General features: G+C 30.9%; 1 protein-coding gene across 1 annotated transcript; it reads right to left on the minus strand.

Moving 5' to 3' along the window:
- Positions 1–9,012: 9,012 nt before the first annotated feature.
- LOC127081574 (FBD-associated F-box protein At5g18780) lies at positions 9,013–11,054 on the minus strand. Its single transcript, XM_051021820.1, has 3 exons — positions 9,999–11,054; positions 9,650–9,841; positions 9,013–9,108 (listed from the first exon to the last, which is right to left on the minus strand). The coding sequence occupies exons 1-3, from the start codon at positions 11,049–11,051 to the stop codon at positions 9,013–9,015; spliced, it is 1,341 nt and encodes a 446-aa protein (XP_050877777.1). The 5' UTR covers positions 11,052–11,054.
- Between the last annotated feature and the right edge of the window lie 962 nt (positions 11,055–12,016).

A 12,016-nucleotide genomic window follows, 5' to 3' on the forward strand; every position in this document is an offset into this window, starting at 1 on the left:
TATTTCAACTATTTAATATTTCAACTACTAATATTTCAGTTATTAATAAATCAACTATTTAGTTTATTAAATATTTATTCTATTAAAAATTATTTTAATCAATATTAAATATTTAGTCTATTAAATATTTAGTATATTAAATAATGGTCCATTAAATATTTAGTCTGTTAATAACTATTTTAATAAATATTAAATATTTAGTTTATTAATAATTATTTTATTAAATATTAAATATCTAGTATAATAAATATTTAGTCCTAAAATATTTATTATTTTAAATATTAAATAATAGTAAATATTTATGTTAAATAATTATTAAAATACTAAATATTTATATTTAATAAAATGATTATTAATAGACTAAATATTTAATGGTTTTTTATTTAATATACTAAATATTTAATATTTAATAAAGTAATTTTTAATAGAATAAATATTAATAAACTAAATAGTTGATTTATTAATGGCTAAAATATTAATAGTTGAAATATTAAATAGTTGTAATATTAAATAGTTGAAATAATATAACATAATTATTTAATATATAATAATTGAAATATTTAATAATATTAATATTATTTCATATATCATATAATTATTAAATAGTATGAAATAAAAATTAGTTAATTAATTATTTATTTCAACCATAACTATTAATATGAAATAAAAATTAGTTTATTAAATAATATAAAATATTAATACAGAAGCACTTAATGGAATATTAAGTAATTTATAGTTGAAATAAATTATATAATCATTAATACTTGAAATATTAAGGAGTTTATTAAATACTGAATCAATTATAAAATATATATTTTTGTTTCAACGTTTCTATAGAGTAAAATAGTTGGCCTTGTGGAAAGTTAGTTGTTTGAAATAATAAAGGTTATGAGTTTAGTCCCATATAGGATCAAGTTTTAATTCTTTTTCATTTTTAAGATTTAAGCCCCCAAGCAAAACAACGCTCATGTGGAATTAAGGCGCTTATGTGGAATTATTGGAGATTAAAATAAATAAATAAATGAATAAAAAGGCCTACCACGTCAACAACATTGATCACATTAATTTTTTTTAACGAAAGTTTAATGTCAGAGACTAATCCCAACACAAAAATGATATATATGGACTCAGACAAAAAAAGATACAAGAAGCAAAATAAAAACTCACTACTTACAGGGACTAAAAGACTATTTAAGTCTAAAAATTATTTGTAGTTGCGAAAATAACTCAACAAGTATTCGTGTGGATACTATGTTATGAAATATATGTATGATATTGTCTCAAGAGACATTAGTAATTCATGAGTTAAGATATTAACTTTATCCATATACATGTAATTTATCTATATGTGTTAAATTAATGTTGTTGTTGTTAGCTACTAAAAGATTAATGTTAAAAGGTTTATGTTAGGATTGAATCTTTAATGTTGTTATTTTTAGGTTATCATAATTTAAATTTTGTTCAAATTATAGGTGTTTAGCGACCAACTATCTTTTCTACAAGAAGATATAGATTACATCCGATCACCTTGGACCGATTTCTTCCTATCGTTTATGAATATCAACAATACAATTTTTTCTTAGTTGTAGTGTACAGGTTTTCTGTTACACGTGTATTTGGTTTTGTCATTGTCTGATTATATTTTCAAATATGTATATAAATTCTCTTGGTGTACTATTTTGGATATGTGTACATTGGGTTTTATAAACAATGTAATTTAGTATTATGTGTATATTTAGTTATGTTCTGTTATAAAATAAAATGTTCTGATTCTGTCACAAAATTTGTATATTCTTTTCATCTAAAAAAATACAGGTCAGTCAAATTGGGATCTAAAACAAATTTTTAATGACAAAAAATACGTTTTACCCCTCAAGTTTAATTTCAAACAAAAATAAGGTATGTGGCACGCGCTTTATAGTTTTGAAAATAAAAAAAATACCGTTGTCGGGGATAGAAAATGACCAAATACAACTTTTCCCTCAATGGAACAACAATCGAGAAATAAAGTGACAAATTACTATAACGCCATTCGTTACCTCATATATGAAACTCTGATAAAATCTTTATTCTAACCAACATAAAATTCTTTTTTTTATTAGTGTGGTTGATATTGTTTGTTTCTTTTTGCGACGTTTTTGTTCCTATTTTTGTTGACCAAAAGGTTACCTTTTACCTTTAGTCATATGTTCGGTATTTTTTGTAGTAGTGCACTATGATCTTGATTTATCGATAGTTGACGTTGATTATTTGTAATACTCAAATTTTACTTTTAGATTTGAATAATTTTTATTCATATTTAATTTTTACCAACATGTAAGGCTATGGAGAGATACAATTTTGTGAATCGTACAATAAGAGGTAAAAATCAAAGGTTCATTTTTCCAAAAGTAACTATTACTTATCCTTTTTGATATTATTTTATTTTCGTTAATGTATTTCCTGTGCTTTATGTGTATTAATAACTATATAAAAATTATTTGTAGTCACGAAAATAACTCAACGGATATTCGCATGGATACTATGTTACGAAACATATGTATGATATTATGTCAAGAGGAAGTAGTAATTCATGGGTTAAGATATTAACTTTATCCATATACAAGTAATTTATTTATATTTGTTAAATTAATGTTGTTGTTTTTATCCAGTAAAAGGTTAATGTTAAAAGGTTTATGTTGGAATTGAATCTTTAATGTTGTTGTTTTTAGGTTATCATAATTTAAATTTTGTTCAAATTAGAGGTGTTTAGTATTGGAAATCTACCTAAACCTATGGAGAATTTCAATCAATCTTGATGAACAAGATTGTTATCACCCACACTATAGCAATGAAAAGAAAAGAATAATGGAGAGAGAAAGAGTGTAAAGAACGACGAAGGAGAAGAAGAATTAAAATTCTACAGAGTTTCTCTCTGTCCACAAACTGTTGAAACTTTTTATTCACTTTGCAACTATAAAATATTGTGAGTACAATGTTATGAATGCTCTATTCAATTCATTACAAAAAATAAGGGTTACTCCCTCTATTTATAGATTTAGGTTAACTTGGACCTCAAGGCAAAGCCCAAAACTATAAAATCCCAAAATAGCTAACACACTAAAATATGCTTAAGTCGAAATCCTGTGTGAAGCAACATGCTTCGACACTTTGACACACTAACACAACTTAACACACTAGGTGGTTCGAAACTTCCTTGCTCTATCGAGCAACCTGCTTCGACACAAGGAATTATAATTCAATACACCATATAATTCATTGTGTCTAAGCTATCTACATTCATTATAAATCTTAGTCTTCTGAACACTTCGACTTGCACTCCCTTCGTTATGATGTTTGCAATCTGATTCTCAGTTCTATAGTGTTCCACATTCATCATCCCATCTGCTACCTGCTCTCGAAGATAATGGAACCTCATTTCGATGTACTTGCTTCGACCATTGGCTATTAGATTTTTCACCAGATTGATAGCTGACATGTTGTCGATCTTCATGGTAATTGCTCCATGACTCTTTGCTGTTATTTCTTCGACCAGATTCACCATCCATGTTGCTTAACATGCATAAAGATAAGCAACTATGTATTCTGCTTCGCACGATGATAATGTCACTACTGGATCTTTTCTCGAACTCCAAGCAACTAGTGCACCACCTAGCATAAACATATAGCCAGTTGTGGATTTTCGATCCTCAGCATCACTACACCAACTTGAGTCGGTGTATCCCACTAATTTTAATTCTTTTCCTTCATCATTTGTAGGAAATAAAATACCATAGTCGAGAGTTCCTCTCAGATACCTTAGTATCCTCTTCGCCGCTGCTAGATGTGATACCTTTGGCTTCTACATAAATCTACTCACCATACCTACACTGTATGCTAGGTCAGGCCTTGTATGACAAATGTATCGAAGTGACCCAATAAGTCTTCTATATTAGGTCGGGTCGACATCATCTGAATTTGAATATTTCGACAGTTGTAACCTAGGCTCAGCTGGAGTCGAAGTTGGGTTGCAATCTTGCATCTCAAATCTCTTGAGAATTTAGCTTGCATACCTTCTTTGATACATCATCAAACCTCTACCACTCTTGTAGAATTTGATGGAAATGAAATATGAAATGGAACCCAAATCTGATATTTCGAATTCCTTGTTGAGATCACCTTTGAATTCTTTGATCTCCTTCTTGCAACTACTTGTTATCAACAGGTCATCGACATAGAGACATAGTATAAGCAATTCACTTTTGCTTCTTCTTACATATACTCCATGTTCATATTTTCACTTCACAAATTTCTTCTCCCTTAGAAAGCCATCTATCTTTTTATCCCAAGCTCTTGGAGCTTGTTTAAGTCCGCACAGGGCTTTATGCAGCCTATACACTTTTCTTTCTTCGCCATATTTCACAAACCTAGATGGTTGTGCAGCATAAACTTATTCTTCAAAGGGCCCATTAAGGAATGCACATTTCACATCCATCGGACACATCTTCTAGTTGCTCATGTTTTCTAGACCAACAACCAGCCTGATTGTTTCGATCCTAGCAACAGGTGCAAAAAATTCATCGAAGTCGATTCCTTCTTTCTGAAGAAATCCTTTCGCCATAAGTCTCGCCTTGTGTCGAGTCACTTTTCCTTTAGGATTCAACTTCACCTTGTATACCCACTTCACATTGATTTCCTTCTTGTCTTAGGGCAATTAGATAAGTGACCAAGTGTTATTGACTTTGATTGACTTCAATTCTTTGTCCATTGCTTTCATCCACTTCGAATCTTTCAACGCCTCAACTGCATTGACAGGTTCAACATCTGCGTAGAAAGCATAGTTTACCAGCTCACCTTCTTCAACGACCACATCATCTGATGTAATCACACATTCTCGTAACCTTGCAGGCACATGTCTTGTTCTTTGAGGTCTGCTTGGGTCTGCTTCACCTCTGACTTCTTCCTGGAAAACTTATCTTTCGACTTCACTAGCTGGTTCATCATAAAAGATTCTCACCGAATCTTTCTTGACATTCTCAGTCCAATCCCACTTCTTAAGCTCATATATTATCACGTCCCTGCTGATCACCACTTGCTTATTCACTGGGTCGAATAACTTGTATCCTCCAGTCGAATGATATCCTATCAGGATCATCTGACTCGATTTGTCATCAAGTTTTCTTCTCAAATGATATGGCACATGTCTATATGTTATAGATCCAAACACCCCCAGATGACTCAAGCTAGGCTTGACATCAGACCAATATTCTTCTGGCGTAATTCCTTCTAGCTTCTTCGTCGGACATCTGTTCAGGATATATGTCGCACTCGACACAGCTTCTCCCCATAATTCTTTTGGTAGATGCTTGCTTGCCTTTCAACATACTTCTAACCATATTCATAATGGTTCTATTCTTCCTTTCTGCGACTCCATTCTGTTGTGGAGTGTAGGGTGGCACCACCTCATGCACAATCCCTTCTTTAACACATAATGCATCAAAGTATTTCAACACATATTCTCCACCACCATCAATTCTCAAGATCTTGATCTTTTGACCGCTCTGTATTTCGACCATAGATTTAAACTGGGCAAATACCTCGATCACTTCACTTTTCTTCTGGATCAGGTAAGACCACAGTTTTCGACTGAAATCATCTATAAATGTAACAATTTATTACCTCCAATCGAATCCACCTGGAGAGGACCACATACATCAGAGTATATGACTTCAAGAATTGCCTTCGACCTGCTTCCTGCATCCTTATTGAAGCTATTCTTATGTTGCTTCGCCTGCACGCATTTTTCACACACTTCGTTTGGAACGTCGATTTCTGGTAATCCTGAAACCATATTTTTTCTCTTCAAATCTCTGATGTCTTTGAAATTAAGGTGGACAAGTCTATAATACCATATCCATTCATCTCTGCTGGCTACTTTTGCAAGGCACTTATGCTCCATCACATTAGACTCAACCTTGAAGGTTCTATTATGAGACATTGAAGCCTTCAAGATCAACCTTCCATTTGAGTCGAGAACTCTCATCATCTTGTCTTTGATTGGCACCTTGTAGTTCTTTTCGATCAACTGCCATATGCTGAGCAAATTACTCTTCATGCCTGGTATGTACAACACATTTGAAATTACTGACCTCTTGCCATCTTTCCTCATAATCAGAACATCACCAACACCTTTAGCTGCTAGAGTGTTGTCATTTGCAAATTTCACCATATTCTTCATTGAAGGCTTTAGTTGACAAACCAAACTTTTCTTCCAGACATGTGTGATGAGCATCCTGAGTCTAAGTATCACTGGTCCTTGAATCTCTCTTCTTCTCTTGTTGTAACCATCAACAACGTCTCTTCTTCTTCGTGTTTCGCCAGCTTTGCATAAGTTTCTTGATTCTTCTTCTTTTCTGGACAATCAATAGAATAATGATCATACCTTTGACAATTATAACACTGAATGTGATTGTTGTCTGGATTTTGACCACCACCTCTTCCTCTACCTTCAGCACCACCTCTTTGGTTGCCTTGGTTCCAGGATTTTCTCTGATTCGACCAGTTTCCTTCTTGCTGATTTCGACTAGTCGAATTATTGTAACCTCTTATGCCTCTTTTGCCATTCCAACTTCCTTTTTCGTTTCTTTCTTTTGCCGATTAAGCCTGCAAAGCCATATCACTCTTTGACTTTCCTGTAGCTCTTTCAGTCATTCTTTGTTCATGAGATTCAAGCGTCCCTTGAAGCTCTTCCTTTGTCAGTTTTGATAAATCTTTCGACTCTTCTATGGATACTACCACGTGGTCAAACTTTGGAGCCAACGACCTCAAGTTCTTTCCAACAACAGATCTTGATGTCAACACTTCTCCATATACCTTGATTTGATTCACTAGTTTCATAACCTTGGTGAAGAGATCAGTTGTGCTTTTATTGCCTTCCATCTGAAGCAATTCATACGTCCTTTTGTGAGTTTGTAGCCTCACCTCTTTCACCTTCTCTGCACATCCAAACAATTTCTCCAGAATTTCCCATGTTTTTTTTGCTAACTCTGTATCACTAACCTTTTCAAAGTTGTCTGCATCAACACATTGATGGATTATAAAGTGAGATTTATAATCTTTCTTCTTCAATTCTTTATGTGCAACCTTTTCTTGATTTGTCGCGTCTTCTACAAGCATTGCTACTCCTTCCTTCACAAGATCCCAAAGATCTTGATAACATAACACAACCTTTATCTGCTTGCACCAATTCTCATATCAGAACACAAGCATTGAGAATCAGAAGATTTGCTGGAAAATGCCCGTTTGGATGATTTGTTTCCATGGTGATTTTCTTCCAAAGAATCGTTAAACCGAAGCTCTTGATATCAGATGTTGGAAATCCACCTAAATCTATGGAGAATTTCAATCAATCTTGACGAACAAGATTGTTATCACCCATACTATAGCAATGAAAAGAAAATAATAATGGAGGGAGAAAGAGTGTAAAGAACAACGAAGGAGAAGAAGAATTAAAATTCTGCAGAGTTTCTTTGTGCCCAAAAACTGTGGAAAACTTCTTATTCACTTTACAACTGCAAAATATTGTGAATACAATGTTATGAATGCTCTATTCACTTCATTACAAAAAATATGGGTTACTCCCTCTATTTATAGATTTATGTTAACTTGGACCTCAAGCCAAAGACCAAAACTAATAAAGCCCAAAATAGCTAACACACTAAAATAAGCATAAGTCGAAATCCTGTGTGAAACAACATGCTTCGACACTTCGACACACTAACACAACTTAACATACTAGGTGCTTCGACACTTCCTTGCTCTGTCGAGCAACCTGCTTCGACACAATTACAATTCAACATTTAGCGACCAAACGCCTTTTCCACAAGAAGATATAGATTACATCCGATCACATTGTGCCAGTTTCTTCCTATCTTTTATGAATCTTAACAATTTTAATTTTTCTTGGTTGCTTTAAACATTGTGTATACGTTTTCTGTTACACATGTATTTGGTTTTGTCATTGTATGATTATGTTTTCAAATATGTATATAAATTCTCTAGGTGTACCATTTTCGATATGTGTATATTGAGTTTTGTAATCAATGTAATTTAGTATTATGTGTATATAATTATTTATAAAATCAAATATTTTGATTCTGTCACAAAATTTATATATACTTTATCTCTAAAAAAGATATAGGTCAGTCAAATTGAGATTTAAAATAAATTTTAAATGAAAAAAAATAGATTTTATCCTTCAATTTTAATTTTAAACAGACATGAATATTATTTGGTTTCCCTCAAGTATTAACGGAAACCAAAAGGTAGGTATATGACGCAAGCTTTATATTTTGTAAAAAAATTCTCTTGTCGGAAATCGAACCAATGACCAACATAATTTTTTTTTTGGTAAAGCAATAACCGAGAAATAAAATAACATATTTTAATAACATCATTTGCTATCTTGCATGTGAAACTGAGATAAAATCCTTAATCCAACCAAAATAAAATGTTTTTTTTAATAATGTGGTTGATATTATTTGTTTCTTATTGCGACATTCCTATTTTGTTGTACTTTAGTCTTTTGTACCCCATATATATATATATATATATATATATATATATATATATATATATATATATATATATATATATAAACATAGACAAATGAGAATTTACCATTTCTTATATTTTTATCTTTTTTATATCAACAGTATATGCTTTCTACCCTCTAATCACACAATAAGGATCAAAACAGAATAATGCAAATCAGTGAACACTCAATCTAACACAAAACGATTAAACACATGACAATCAAAGATATTCAATTATGCAAATTATGTGAAAGTAGAAAAATAAACTACATGAACAATAATTTAGTCAAACAAGAAAACATAAAATTTTAGAAATACTATCTAACTAGTGAAAAGTTTTCTCTAAGCAAAAGTTTTATGTGATACTTCATCGATGCTTTTCTTTGTTCATTGGTCCTCCTGCCAAAAAAAATCTCAAATTCCTCTTGCTTCTCTTTGTTCATTGTTCATCCTGCCAAAAAAACTGTCGAACCGATCCTCCTGCTCCTATTCTTATTCTTGTCGAAACAATTTTAGCTAAATAATCGATATTTCTCTGAAATACATTAAAATTGTCAAAATCTGAATTAGATAATTATTTCGCAAAACATATTACTAATGATAGGCTCACAAACTTATATTATTGGGCTTTACATGAATTTAAAATGTTTATTAGACGAGTACAACATCAAGAAATAGATTGTCAATTCTTATAAAAACAACTTTAAAATTTTAAAACTTATACATTTCAACAAATGTATGTACTTGTTGTTAGATATATGTCAGACAATAACATAAAACCATCGCATTTGATTAAAATAAATTTATGCCATTTTGTCAAATTATTATAAATGTCGGCGTGTCAGTGTTTTATCAAGTATTTGCATATGCGTTGGTGCTTCATAGATCATAGCATATACCAATTAAAATAAAATAGATGAAAGAAATTAATGAGTCTATTCAGGTAATAAATCTCATCCAGATGATTAGCATGTAATGTGGTTCAGATAACAAACATTTAAGAAGCTTCTACAATAGTAATAAAAACATAAACTAAAGAATCTCTATTTCAATAGTAAATAGAGTGCACATTTTACCTTTGGAGCGAATTTAATGAACCGAACTTTTGCTGATGGAGAGTTTTGAAGCAAATAGTCCAATATTAATTTGGTATCTATTAATTTGTTGGATAATCTATCTGCAGCTGGTTTCATTTCGATATTCAATAACTTCAAGTTACATAGGGAAGGAAACTCAACCTTCAACAAATCAGGAACTAAGGAGAGAACCTGACCAATGAAGATGAATCAGGATCAGTTTCATCAAACCATATAAAAAATTAGAAATAAATTGATATATAAAGCCGCCAATCAAAAATTAAAGTTTCAAAACAAAAATTATCTATCTAATATACAAATATTAGATATAAGATAAGACAAGTTATACCTGAAGAGTGTAAGTAGATATAGTCAATGATTTGATATTAGTAAGCTCTAGAAACCAGCTCCGTAGGTCTGAAAGAGGCTTTACAAGATTACCTAAAAGAGGCTTTACAAAATTATCTAGCAGACACTTTTTCGTATCAATGTATACATGTTTAACAGAAGTAAGATGGCTTCCGGATAGTATCTGAAAAGGAAAGCCGATCAAAGAAATAGTACAAAGATTCGGAGTAGACAGCTTGATTTTGTGGAGGACAGAATATGATTGTATGGTTAATTCGAGAAGGGTTGCACTTGTTATGGATAGGTTTTGTTCACCTAAAATTTGAAAATGAGCAATGGTCAAAGTATTCAATTTGGGAAATGCTGAAAAGGGGTCATCACCATCAGGAAAGATTACATTACTTATGTGTAAGCTTCTTAACGCTGGGAAATTCAAATATTTGGAAAATATTACTTCTTGATGCGGAAAAATATTAAAAACAGAAAGAGATGTTAAAGTGTGACATGAAGCAAAACAAGATCTAAAGAGTTCAAAATCATGATTGCCAACTATTTGTAAATGCTGAATATTGTGTGAAACAGCATATTTTAAAATCCTTTCAAATAGACCAGGCTGCTTAATGAGAATCTTTGAGTCAAGTTTGAGAGCATGCAAAGAGGTTGAGGCATCACGTTGAGACAAAATCTGAGATACAAATTTAGTGAAACCTTCGATACTCGGAAAGTCCGAAGAACTTAATGAAAGAGATGGAAGATGCTTCCAGAGATTTCTCCATCGTTTGGACACAATGCAAGTATGAATGGCTTCTTTGATGTTCAACAATGAGAGTATGTGAAGAAGAATGCAATCTGGTAAATTACTCAACCGGTCTTCTTTTGGATCGGGTGGAGAAGAGGTTAATGAACGAGTTGGAAGCTGCTTCCGGAGATTCTTCCATTGGATACCACAAATTTTTATGGGAAGAAGAACACAGTCGGATAAATTAGTTAACCTATCTGGAGATTCTTCCATTGATGTTTCAGAATACTCTTGTGATGATGAAGAGTGAATCATGTTATTGAGAATATGAAACCCTAACCCTAAGAATGTGAGTAATCAACGCTCCACGTGATTAAAACCCTAACCCTAAGAATGTGAAACAAATTAGTAGAAAAAATCGCAACTGTTATGAGACATATTCTAGAATAGGAAACAAACTAGGGTTTAAGATTTTAAAATTAAAAACAAAATTTAAATTAGGGTAATGCTAATTTGTATTGAAACCCACTTATAAAAAATTTGTATTTAAATTAGGGTAATACAAAATTTAAAGTTAAGAAATCCACTTATAAAAAATTTGTATTGAAAAAATCAATAAAATATTTAATTATATATTTTTATTAAAACCAATTCACAATTTCTAAAATATTATTTCTATATTTAGTTCTTATCTTGTGCCTTATTTTATTCTTTAATAATTAAATGATTTATTTCTTATTTTAGTCATCATCTTCTTTTTTATAATAATTTTTTTCTAACAATAAAGTTTTGTACCTTCTATTGCAATATTTTCAGTATCGCTCACTAATAATTTTATACATAATTATACACATAAATTTATATTAATAGTATATATATGAAAATAATTGAAACTCATTTATGCTTTAATTGATTGAAATCCATTATCAGGAAAAAAAAATCAAAAGCCATCATGTGAAGAAAAAATTGACATTCATTATAAGAAGAAAATAAAAACACATAATATGAAAACTAAAATTGAGACTAATTTTTTTTTGGGAAAACTCATTTAATTTTTTTTTAACTCCTTTTTATGATTGTTATCATTTCAATTTTTTGAATAATGAATTTTGATGTTTTTTTTTCATATAATTACTTTTTATTTTTCTCATATTATTTCTCTTTCTCTTTTTTTTTATCCTTTTCTCTATATTCAATTTTTTTAATTTTTTCTATTAAACTATCTGGAGATTCTTCCTTTGATGTTTCAGAATACTCTTGTGATGAAGAGTGAATCATGT

Source organism: Lathyrus oleraceus, chromosome 5 (genome assembly GCF_024323335.1).
Source record: "Lathyrus oleraceus cultivar Zhongwan6 chromosome 5, CAAS_Psat_ZW6_1.0, whole genome shotgun sequence".
In the NCBI taxonomy this organism is placed as follows: Eukaryota; Viridiplantae; Streptophyta; class Magnoliopsida; order Fabales; family Fabaceae; genus Lathyrus; species Lathyrus oleraceus.

Coding starts and splice junctions, on each gene's coding strand:
- LOC127081574 (XM_051021820.1), bottom strand. CDS start 11,051: ATGATTCACTCTTCATCATCACAAGAGTATTCTGAAACATCAATGGAA. Junction 9,842..9,998: donor TATCTACTTACACTCTTCAG/GTATAACTTGTC, acceptor TTCATTGGTCAG/GTTCTCTCCTTAGTTCCTGA. Junction 9,109..9,649: donor TCATTAAATTCGCTCCAAAG/GTAAAATGTGCA, acceptor AATGTATTTCAG/AGAAATATCGATTATTTAGC.